This window comes from Pelodiscus sinensis, chromosome 22, assembly GCF_049634645.1.
Source record: "Pelodiscus sinensis isolate JC-2024 chromosome 22, ASM4963464v1, whole genome shotgun sequence".
NCBI lineage: Eukaryota > Metazoa > Chordata > Testudines > Trionychidae > Pelodiscus > Pelodiscus sinensis.
In genome coordinates, this window is record NC_134732.1 from 11,565,471 (window position 1) to 11,577,889 (window position 12,419).

A 12,419-nucleotide genomic window follows, 5' to 3' on the forward strand; every position below is an offset into this window, starting at 1 on the left:
CTTGTTTGCTATTGTCAGAGCAACCTCAGGGGAAATAGGCACCAAACTCAGAATGGGATTTGAGTAGCTCACGCCTTTCAGTTCCTTTGAGGGGGAGAATTCTAGTCTTAATTGCTTCTTTTGTCCTCAGTTTTGATATCCATTTTGGGAATTCCTATAAATGTCCCTAGGAGTCCTTAAATTAGTGAGCAGGACTAGATTTTCTCCAGTGGTGTGTAGAAGATTTAAATCAAATGGGAATGAGTCTGTTTTCTCCTATTCCACAGAACAATCATCATGAAGAGAACATAACTGCAAAGATTAAAGGCCTGAGAGGCAAGGTGTCAGATCTTGAGAAGGCAGCAGCTCAAAGAAAGGCCAAACTAGATGAGAACTCTGCCTTCCTTCAGTTCAACTGGAAAGCTGACGTAGTGGAGTCTTGGATAGGTATGTGCTGCATTGGCTCCTCTGACAAAGCAGGTGACTTGAAAACACTGCAGCCCTTCTTAAATGGAGAGAGATTTCTGACTAGCCTTATTTTACTAAGCAAGATGTGGGTGGTAGTGTGAACCATTGCTTTGCTGAGCACTAATATCCCTGCCTCTCAGTAGCCACAAGGGCCTCATATCTGATTTGCAATGTGAGGAGGAAATAGAGTAAAACTTTAAGTTAAGTTAATAATGCCTATCCCAAATTTAGGAAGAAGGAGTATAGGTGTTTATATTTAGCCTGTGCTTCATTAACCAGGTGAGAAGGAAAACAGTCTGAAGACTGATGACTATGGACGTGATCTCTCATCTGTGCAAACACTCCTGACCAAACAGGTTAGTGCAAGGTGCTTTGAGTCAGTGAAACAATGGGGTTTAATGCTCCCTTGGCAGATGAGTATTGGAGAGCTTGGCTTTATTTTAGGTAAATGCAAAAATAAATGTCTACATCATCCATAAAGATAGCTAATCTATATTAATCTCTTTTTAATGCTGCAGGAAACTTTTGATGCTGGTCTCCAGGCTTTCCAACAGGAAGGAATCGCAAACATCTCTGCACTGAAAGATCAGTTGCTGGCAGCCAAGCACATCCAGTCAAAGGCCATTGAGGCCCGACATGCTGCTTTGATGAAACGCTGGAACCAGCTGTTGGCTAATTCTGCTTCTAGGAAGAAGAAACTGCTGGAGGCCCAGGAGCACTTCAGAAAGGTGAGAGCACAGACCTTGGAACCATTTGTATCCAAACTAGTTTCTTCTTTTTAATAATAGGGAACAACATGAAGTTTGTCAGTAGTGCATAGCATTGATTTTTAAAAACCTTGATCTAGAAGCTGTGTAAAAACATAATTAGTTGTCATATACCGAACATTTTCCTGTGAGAAGCCTTCATAAAAACAGTATTGACAGTGGAGTTGTTTTCAAAGGGCCAGCCTTTTACATCATGTGCCACTTGTTTATCATCACTGTAGTTATTTAACTAAAATACGGTTGATTGAGGATATATTTTCTGCAATGCTGTATTTTTGTGAAAACACTGAGATAGGGATGCAGTATTGTTAAATGGCCACTGCAAGAAGAATGGGAGTTGAGTTCTAGGTTCCATTCCAAACTTTGCTACTGGCACAAATTCCTTCCTTTATTAAGCCCTTTTTTAATAATAATGTGCCTTATGGTAACACATAGAAGCTCCAGTCAGGATCAGGGCCTAACACTGCCCTGAAAAGGGTACAGTCCATATATACCAGATTACACACACACACAATGCCCAAGTACAAAACTTTGATAAAATTTTGTTTCCTTGTGTCCTGACCTCTCCCCATTGCTTCTCTAGCCAATATGCTCCTTCACTCTTGTCCCCAAAGAGCCCTGCACTTTAACATGTCCATCACTGAAAAATAGCCCTTTTCTCTAGATAGATGAGCAGGGACCTGCTGACTTGCAAATATATAATTTTTTTTTTAATAAAAAGTTGTTCTATAAGATGGCTCCCAAGCCTTGGAATGTATTGCTGTCTGTCCAGCTGCCACTACAGCTGCCTCATTGGAGGCCAGAAGCAGTTTTTTGCTTCCTGGAAAGATCTGACTTTGCCCTAAGAGCTGTGGGTGAGGATGGGCCTCCGGAGCTGTATTTTGGGGAGGAATAGTACTATCCCCGTTTTACAGATAGTTTTGTGGTTTGTTCTTTCTCTGCCTTGCAAGAAATGAGCGACAGGTGCAAATTAGTATGTAATATTTATTGTATGTCCTTAATACTAGATCCTCCTGCTTGACTATATTCTATTTGTTATTGCCCAAGTGAACACTTAGATTGTCTTCTCTCTCTGAGGTTGAGGATCTGTTCCTGACTTTTGCAAAGAAGGCATCTGCCTTTAATAGTTGGTTTGAGAATGCAGAGGAGGACTTGACTGACCCTGTGCGGTGTAATTCACTGGAGGAGATCAAGGCATTGCGAGAGGCTCATGATGCTTTCCGCTCCTCACTAAGCTCCGCCCAGGCTGACTTCAACCAGCTCGCTGAGCTGGATCGCCAGATCAAGAGCTTCCGTGTAGCCTCCAACCCGTATACTTGGTTCACTATGGAGGCTCTTGAAGAGACCTGGAGGAACCTGCAGAAGATCATTAAGGTAAATCGGAATAAGGACTTCCCATTGCCACTCTGCCTCTGAATTCTTCCTTGGACACAGATATTGGACTCTTATGCAGCACTGAAACATTACAAATGGAAACACTTTCTCTGGTAGCACAGAAATGTTTCTGAAAGGAATTCTGTGGGGCTAGTGCCTCCCAGAATCTTCCATTATCCATAACTTTTAGGTTGGTACTTCATGCCCTTTCCTCTCCTCCCATTCCATTCTTCTTCAAAGATGTGGGGCAGAACCCTTTTTGCGTCAGGGTTACTGACCCACAGAAAACTCAATTGGGAGCCACACACAAGTGAGAAGCCAAAAAAAAAAACCTCCAAAAAACTAAACCCTCATTGGTGTGGCCCCCAATTTAGGAAAAAGACACTCCCCATATTCCCCTTGTACACCAGAGCCTAGGGGGGCCCAGCCTAGTAGATTTTGTGTACTCGAGCCCTGTAGCAGGGCAGTGCGGGGGGAGTTGGCGCACCAGTGCAGGTTCCTCAATGCTGGGGGGTGGGAGCATGAGCCTTGGGGTCCGGATCTGGCAAGCCAAGGGGCTGCGTATGGCCCCTGGGCCTGAGGTTCCCCATCCCTCTTTAAATATCAAAAACAAATGATCTCCCATGTGTAGGTGTGAGAGACTCTGTTCCTTATCACCCCTCATCCTAGTAGTATGGTTGCAAAGCTCACTTCAATGCTAATCGGAGGACTTCTGGAGGAATACTGACTATTGTAGTTACAGATTAGTGTGCAGTTGGGCAGGAGTCCTACAGCTCTGGAATCTCACTGCTGCGCTGGCTGGGTTTCTGTATAGCAGTGGATAACTATGCCATGTTTTCTCAGCGTAAAGTGACTTCCCTGTTTCTCAGGAACGTGAATTAGAGCTGCAGAAGGAGCAGCGAAGACAGGAGGAAAATGACAAATTGCGCCAGGAGTTTGCTCAGCATGCCAATGCTTTCCACCAGTGGATTCAGGAGACCAGGTACAGTCTGTCTGAACAGAGGAGTTGTCCTTATAAGTGTCTGCTCCTAAATTTACTTTCCTGGGATTAGTCTATATTCAGACATGCCCTAATGGTTATCTGGTAGCTCCAAAACTGAACTCTGTTGTGCAGGGAGAATACTAAATACCTAGAACAAAAATGCCAGTGCTGTCGTCTTGCCTACCCTGTATTATAATAAATATTAGAATAGGGAAGACTCTGCTATCCTGTGTTGAACCATAAGATTATTGCTTAAAGTATATTTTCTAGTATTTTGTATAGTCCAGGTTCAAATTCTCCGGGGGGGGGGTTGCCACTACTTCCCACAGTCCTTAAGTTCACTTTGCAAGCTCCTACTCGATCGTATGTACTGGGGAAATACGTGATTAGGGAGAAGCAGCAAAGGTCAACAGCATCCCTAGAAATGAAATATAATTTTTTCAGAATTTCAAGGAGATCCGTATATTTTTACAGCATAAATATGTTTGGCTTAAGCATACTGAAATACACAACCATCAAATATAGTCAGTTCTAGTAAACGTAGGCTTTGATACAGAAGAAGCAAGGTAAGCTGGGGGTGCTTTTCATGTAATCCTTGTATAGTAAATCTGCGTTTATAGAAAACCATCACCTAGATGATTTTGCAAAAAGTCAGAAGTATAAATGTTTTAAATTTGTTAACATGTGTTTGCTTCTCTCTCTGTCTTGCTGCCTGATACTTGGATTCTCCTTCTCTACAGGACGTATCTGCTAGATGGGTTAGTATTGAATTGTATTTTCCACAACATTGGTGTAGTGTCCCCTGCTGTCTTGTATGCTTTCTCCTGTCACTGCTTTGCTTGTGAAACTTGTATTAAAGGTCATTTTATTTGGACAATGCAAGCCATGCCTGGGATGTGCATGAGATACTTCCCTTCCTCCCCCAAGAAAAAATGCCTCACACACAGAGACATAGGTAATAGGACATTGATATAATAAAAATAAATATACAGAGAGTAAGGAATACCATTCTTCCTGGTTCAGATTAGAAAAGAAAGAATTAATGGACAGTCTGTGTCCAATTATATTAAACTTAAAAAACAACAAATGGTCTGGTAGCACTTTATAGACTAACAAAACATATAGATGGTATCATGGGCACAGCCCACATCTGAAGAAGTGGGCTGTGCCCACAAAAGCTCATACTACCATCTATATGTTTTGTAAGTCTATAAAGTGCTACTAGACCAGCTCAACTATCCCCTTAGGTATATCTCCATATATCTCATAGAGCAGGAAGGGACCTTGAGAGGTCATTGAGTCTAGTACCCTACCCTCACCGCAGGACCAAAAACCATCCCTGACTGATTTGCCCCAGATGGCCCCCTCAAGGATTGAATTCACAACCCTGGGTTTAGCAGACCAATGTACGAACCACTAAACTATCCCTCCGTCCTGAAGCAATTGTATTGAGAAAGTTATCACTGGTCAGCTTATTAAAGGTGTGGGAGGTGTGATGGTCTTTACTGGGTGTGTTTCCATATCTCAGATAATCTATAGCCTTTTGTCCTCACTAGCCAGCATTCTCAATTTCCCAGCAATCAGAAGCACACTTGGTAAAATAAGAATATAGTCTGGTAATATTCGCCAAACATTTAAAACTGCTGAAGGGCCTTGACTGGGTATTGATAAATATATATCATTTTATAAAAAGAATAAAATAAAGGGAACAGAATAGCCCAGGCTTGTATTTATAGGTATTCAGTAGAATATCAATATTTTTAGACTCTTATTAAAGGTTGTCATTAATTAGCATTACTGCACTTTAATGTATATTATTTCTAAAGAATCACATTTCCAGGTGTAATGCAGTTATGTTGCTATATTGTTGTCCTTTTTGATTCTGCTGCATAATTGTGCTCTAGAAGTTAAGCCTTTTTTTATAAAGTGTGGCCTTTACAATTGCAAAAAGTACTCTTCCAGATATTAACCTAAACCAATACACTGACCTCTGCTTGAATCTGCTGAAAGCCTGAAATCTAAAATACCCATTCCATTTATCTCTATGGTAATATAACTATTTCATTGCTTATGCCTTTTCTACTAAAATGAGGTTGATGCATCTCATTGCTAGGTACAGTGGCAATAAGTGGGATATCTAATTGCTGAAGTGTGAAATAGGGAATTCAATTCCCTATTTAATTATTTTTGCATGTGCCCAAAAGAGGAGGAAGGAGAGAGATCCCCTCCCCACTATCAAAAGTCTTAAATCTCTTCTGGGTGCCAGCTCCAAATTTACTCCAGTGACTTCCTGGATGCCAAAATTCAGTTACCCCCCTACACAGAATCCAAGAATCTTCAGCTTTTCTCTAGACCGCTTCTCTCTTCAGTTGCAAGGTTTTTTAGGTATTAAAAAATCTGTAGCACAATGAATACTTTAAAATTTATGTAGTGTTAAATGGCTTTACTATTACAATAATTAAGGAATCCTATACAAAGGACATGGGGCCAGAATTTTGGAGGTTGTCCCTGCCTATACACCTTTATCTAGTGTGATACTTAGTACAGAGGGAACTTGTTTTTATTATGTGGGTTTAGGGTTTATCTCTGGTAACTTTTTGCTCTGTCTTGACAAGAACCACTGATCTCGCAGTATCTCCCCTTAGATAAGAGAGAACACCTTAGATTTCACTGTTGTAGCTTGATGGAACCCACTAGATTTTGCTGGTGTAGGTGCTGGATTCTTTGCTGTGTTGTAGTGTTGTAGATGATGCCTGGTGTCCCAGAAGATGCTAATAGAGAGGGGAGGCGTTTATTAAATAAACTGCATTAGTGCTTACAATTGCCATGCTTCACTCTAATCCCTGATTATTAGAAGTGCAGAGGGAAGTTAATCTTTAGCCATAAAAAGGCTAAAACTGCAATTAATTAGAATGAGTGTTGGGTGTTTTTATTCATTCTCCACTAGAGGGCTTATAACAATGTATAGTAGATTCCACTTCTTAGCAAACCTTCAGTTGCCGGCAAAAATTTGCCATTATCCAGCAGTTGCTAATAAGCAGATGCATGTTTGTGAGGCTGCAGCCAGTAAAAGAAGTGCTGAGACAGGACAGCAGTGGGAAATAGGGACAGCAGCCCAGATGCCAGAGCTCTCAGGTTCTGCAGGGACATTAGGGACCCACAAAGCTGCACCATATCCCTCCCTGCACTCTGGGGGCTGGGGCTCAGTCCTAAATGCTTCCTTTCCTGAGTGAAGCCTCCTGGCAGGGCACAGCATGAGGGAGTATAGGGAGAAGGTACCACGTAGCTGTCTTTCCAGCTACTCCCCTGCCCACAGTCTTCTCTTCCAATCTGCAAATATTTACCTCCTGAACAGTCCCTGTGTGCAAGCCGATTGTAAGGCCACAACCGCTGCAGAAAGCACTGAGGGATTATTCTAGGTAGTTTGTGCACATGCATCCAAGTAAGGCACATCCTAACACTTCCTTCCTTGGTTGCAGTCCACAAACCAGTCAATAACGGGTCCTAGGCATGTCCCGCTGCTCTCTTCTTTGGCTGCAGCCTTGCAATCCTGTCTGTAGCTGGGGCCTTGCAAAAATGTTAAGCAGTATATCAATGGCAAAATCTGAATCATGTTAACATTAAACTCAGTGGGATTGAATTGGTTCCCAAAAATGGTTGCTGTTAATACTGGGGTTGCTGTTAAGCACTATCTACTGTATGTAGAACTTTTGAGTAAGGATGTTAACTAGCGGTTAATTGACTAGTTGAGTAGTCGATGGGCACTTCTGCATTCCTCTTTTGAAACGTACAAGAGTCCCCACTAGGGCTCTTGCGCATTCCTCCTTTGAAATGTACAACTCCGCATGCAGCCCGGGGGCCAGTGAGAAGTCCTGCTAACTGGGCTGCACACGGGTGCCAGCTTTGAAATTCGGGGGCTCTTGTACATTTCAAATCGGCAGTGCAGCAAAGAGCCCGTGGTCAGCAAGGGACTCAGTCCCCCACTGACCCTGGGCTCCATGCTGCGCTGCTGATTTGAAATGCCACACAGAGCTGGGAGTCCCCAGCTGACCTCAGGTTCTGGGGAAATGCTGTGCTGGAGCCTGAGATCAGCTGGGGACTCCCCAGCTGAGCCAGACATCAGCTGTGCAGCGCTGCCCCTTTGAATGCCGCCTCAGCATTTCAAAGCATGGTAGCACTGCATTGCTGATCCCTGGCTCCAGCATAGCATTTCCCCAGAAATGCTTTTCAAGTACCCATTCTTCCCTCCCTTTGGCAGCAAGAGAGGTGGGTGTCAACGAACTATCCAATAATCTTATCGGATAGTCGACTAGTCTTTAACATCCCCACTTCCAAATTCAGCACAGTTGTCCTCCTCTCATCTATCAGCATACAGCAGCCATATTTGCACAGGTTGATACTATTTTTAAATTAGGCTTGTTGCTCGAATTAACTCTGAGATTCTGTTCATCTCAACAACTTTCTGATAGCTTATATTGAATTAATTTAGATTATTTTTTATACACAACCAGCATCTGCCATTAAGTCTGGTTGCTTGTTTGATATTCTCTGTGAGGTGGTGCTGGCGTGGAGTTATGCTGTGTAGCTGTGGTCTTGTGGTTTGTTCTTTCCTTTGCCTTGACTGTTTGCTTTTTGGAATTCATTTGGTTTCTTTTCTTTGAATAGCATAGCATATCGTCGTGTCATTCGTGTCTATCAGTATGAAGTTGGGGATGATCTGTCTGGAAGGTTTTTCCTCTTATTTTCTTATCTCACTGATTTTAAAATGCACTCTTAATGCCAAAGGCTCGTGTTCTTTCCAACTAACTTTCACTGCTGTGAAATGCTTGGGGGGTTGTTTCCCTGCTGATTTGTTTTACCTTTCCACTGTTGGTTCACAGCTTCCTGGCCAAGGTTCTGAGCCTGTGCTTCATTCTCTTTAAACACACTTTGATTCTGAGCTTTAACCCTCTGTGGTGAGAGATACCCAAATGTTTGGCATATTTTCACTACTACAGAGTGATTCAGCACTTGAAAACCCTTTCCAAGAAGGTTGAGCCCTTTGGGAGGAAAGGGTCTGATGGGGGCAAGGGAAGACAATCTTAATACAGGAATTTAAATTCCATGGGGGCACAAACACAGTACAGCACCATCTGCACAATAGCCACCTTGCTGTTTGTACACAGGTCATCTGTTGTGAATATTCACTGTTACAGGAAGAGGCTCTAAAAACTTCTGCCTTATTGCTAAGAATCCAAAAAACAAAACCAACTTCAGGGACTTTATGCAGCTAGTATCTGTGAAATGAATCAGGGAGATCATAATTACAAAAGTGGTCTTTATAAACAGTGTTTGGACTGATGTTTGGGGCCCCTTGTTAGCATGCCATCATGGTGACTGGCACCAATTCCTAAATTCAAATGACTGTCAAGGGATATGTCTTAATGCTCTGAACTATTAGCATGGTAGAAATGCTCATCTGTGAGGGGTCACAGTTTGAAAATACTGAGCGCAACATTCAGCCAGTTATAATAAAGTTTGTGGTGCTTTTTTTGTCTTGAGAAAGATGATTGTCTTATCCCAGGATTGGCTTTAAATTAAGCCAGTGGTTCTCAAAAGGTTTTTCACACTTGCTTTCTGTGTAAAGCCTCCCTAGAGTACCTGTCTCATTGGCAAACAAAGCCTGCCTCCAGTGAATCACTTGTAGTTTTTGTGTGTGTATGTTGGGCACAGTTTGGGATGGGAAGGGCATTTACATTGGGTTTTTAATTTCGCTTTAGGTCCAGTAAGAAGGTGAGTTCTTTGGATTTGGCATGAAGTGTGTTTCCAGTAGCTGCTTTATCACATAGCCTGTGAAATTGGGCTTGAAATTAACTATATAAAGTATTTTCTAAAAGCCTCTGTTTTATATAGGGTGAGTGAATTTAAAAGCTGATGGCCAGAAACTTGATAGGAAAAACAGTTTTGTTACAAAGTTTATGAAGACATTTGCCCTAAAAAAGGATGGTGTTAATTTCAAGCCCCTCTCGCCGTGCCTTTCTTGTATGTGGAATGTCTCTCCCTCAATGTAATTCTTTGTTTAGGTCCTGTATGGTTGAGGAATCAGGAACCCTGGAATCGCAGCTGGAAGCTACAAAAGTAAGCATTCCTCATCTGCTGTTAAAACTGTTCCCTGTTGATGCTCAGGAATGAGAGGAAAGTGAAAATACCTTTCAAAATTGACACACAGGTCTCAAATTGATTCATAAATGTTGTGGTCAGTAGGCACCAGTGTGATTATTTAATCCTATCTCTGGCATTGCACAAGCCAAAAGAAAATTTTGAGTTAGTTCCCTTTTGTATGGTATTGTTAAGTCTCTGCAGTGGAGACAGAAGCTGAAACCTTTCCTTGGTACATTTTGTTTTGAAATCAGGCTATAGATCAGGGGTCGGCAACCTATGACTCACAAGCCAAATATGGCTCTTGAGACACCTAAATATGGCTCGTTGACTGGGTGGGGGCAGAACACAAGGAATTGTACTTCCACCCAACTCTGAACAGCAGCACTCGCCTTCCTTATCCCTTGTAGGGGAAGCTGCTGCTGGGCTTGTGATGGTAGGGACCAGGACCGGGTTGCGGTGAGGCCCATAGGGGGCTCAGGACTAGGGTACACCCCGACCCTCTGAGCCACGTGGTGGGCAGCTGCCAGCATTTTTAAAAACAGCTGTTCCAGGTTCCTGCAGAAGGGGCATGCTGCTCCAAGCACCCCAAGGAGCGGAGATGGGTGAACGCTGCTTCAGCCCTCATTCCCACGGGAAGCATGGAGGAGGCAGCAGCACATTGGTAGCTGGGTTTGGCCTTCAGCTAGTGACCAAGCCACGTTTCTTTCTTCCCTGGGAGGCACAAGGGCCAGTCCTGCACAGTGTGCCAGGGTCACCCTCCTCCCCACCTTCCCTGGTCTGCCAGCCCCTGCCCATCTCTGCGCCCCTTCCCATGACCCTGTCTTCTCTTCCCTTCTCCCGATCTGTCCTTCCCATCTTCCTGGTCTCCACCCTGCCTCCCTCTCCCCCCCACCAACCAACCAACCAACATCTCTCCCCTCCCCTCCATTTCCTCGCTAGAGTTGGCAGCTTGGCGGTAGCAGCCTCATTCTTTCAGCCCTGTCGACAACACCTCATGCTGAGGAGCTACAGCTCAGCTCCTGGAGCCAGTTCCAAGGGGGGAATGGCTCCCCAGGCTCCATGGATCCACCTGCCCAGAGGGCAAGTGGTGGCTGCGGGCTAGTTCTGGCCTTTCAGCACAGCTAGTTCTGGCCAGAAATTTCTGTGCCCAGTGTGCCAGGACTGGAACCTGGCTGCAGTGCAGCTGCTCCTGGGTCACAGCCAGCGTGCTAAAAATAGCACCCTGGCTCCAGGTCCAGCCTCAGCACATGGGGCAGCCACCCACCAGGTGGCCCTACCCCAGAATCAGGAAGTTAAGGGGTGCAGGTGTCAGGAAGGCCAAAGATGAGGGAAGGGGCAGGGGGAGAACTAAGGGGAACATGGTGGTGAGCAGAGGAAGGGGCCAGGGCAGGAGAAGAAAAGGGAAGGCACCAAGAGGCAGGGAGAGAAATGCCAGGGGCCAAGAGGAAACAATGAGGGGAAAGAGGAGGTGGAGCAGAGGGATGGGAAGGAGAAGGAGGGCACAGGGTGGTGCTGGGAGAGGAAAAGGAAGGAGGGGAGGGACAATGGGGGCAAGAGAAGGAAGAGGAGTGGGTGCCAAGAGAAGAGGGGTTGAAAGGAAGCAGGGGATGGAGCAAGTTGTGTGAGAGTACAGGAGGGGCAGGAGGAAAACCGGGGCAGAGGATGGTGAGTAGGTGGGCACCAGGGAGGAAGGTATTGGGAAAGCAGGGACAGAGGGAAGGGGGAGGAACCAGGAAGGATGCAGGGTGTCTAGTTCTTTTGCCCTGCTCCTGAGTCCTGCTGTCTATGCTAGGGAGTGTTCTAGGGTTTGTGAATGGAGGTGCTCTTAAATATCTCCAACACACCCCAGTCTTGTGCCCTGAGACCATCATACACCTGAACCCCCTGCCCTGAACCCCTCAGACTCCTGCTCCCCCACATCTCCAATCTCTTGCCATAAGATGGCAAAAAAAGCCTGAAAGCATGAATGAAGCTAGATTTGACCAGTTATGATTTAAACTTCAAAGAAATGTATGGAAAAGATGCAGCAGCAGAAGTCCCATTAAATAAAGTCTGTGAGTACAATGTTTCATTTATGCTATTATTAATTATCATGTCAGTTATCAATAATATTAAGTTGTATATTTTCAGTCATGCAAACAGGCATTCTTATACAGCTCTTTGTTGACCACTTGTTCTGAATTTTTATGGAGAGTGGCCCTTTGGTTTGAAAAGGTTGCCAAGCCCTGCTGTAGATGCTGAGAGATTTCGAATGATATTTACAGGCAAAAACTCCTCTTGGAACTCCAGCCCGTTTTATAAATCTATCTGCATCACATGTGATGAAGCTCCTCTTATATTGATATTTTGTAACACTAGACAACAGCTGCATCATTCTCCCTTCTCTCAGACTACAGGCTTATAACACTAACTTAATTCCAACTTTGGTATGCTGATGTGTGTTCCATTCTGCTTTCTTTCCAAATAGCGTAAGCACCAGGAGATTCGGGCCATGAGGAGTCAACTAAAGAAGATTGAGGACCTTGGAGCAGCTATGGAAGAAGCACTTATTTTGGACAATAAATATACAGAACATAGCACTGTAGGGCTGGCACAGCAGTGGGACCAGCTTGACCAACTGGGGATGAGGATGCAGCACAACCTAGAACAGCAAATACAAGCTAGGTACAGTTTTCATTCCTTTTGGAAAATAAAACCACATTTCAGGG

At 44.1% G+C, this 12,419-nt stretch overlaps 1 protein-coding gene across 11 annotated transcripts in view; it reads left to right on the top strand.

Moving 5' to 3' along the window:
• The window catches only part of SPTAN1 (spectrin alpha, non-erythrocytic 1), an 84,696-nt gene that overhangs the window by 69,874 nt on the left and 2,403 nt on the right, over nt 1-12,419 (top strand). For 7 of the 11 annotated variants that reach the window (XM_075905913.1, XM_075905909.1, XM_075905911.1 and 4 more), the window contains 9 exons: nt 267-426; nt 727-803; nt 966-1,175; nt 2,292-2,588; nt 3,458-3,570; nt 4,311-4,328; nt 8,236-8,298; nt 9,633-9,687; nt 12,179-12,375. In XM_075905913.1, coding sequence (XP_075762028.1) covers nt 267-426; nt 727-803; nt 966-1,175; nt 2,292-2,588; nt 3,458-3,570; nt 4,311-4,328; nt 8,236-8,298; nt 9,633-9,687; nt 12,179-12,375 — 1,190 coding nt within the window. The remainder of the gene's footprint in view (nt 1-266; nt 427-726; nt 804-965; nt 1,176-2,291; nt 2,589-3,457; nt 3,571-4,310; nt 4,329-8,235; nt 8,299-9,632; nt 9,688-12,178; nt 12,376-12,419) is intronic. The other 4 variants (XM_075905915.1, XM_075905917.1, XM_075905918.1 and 1 more) reach the window with 1 other exon arrangement.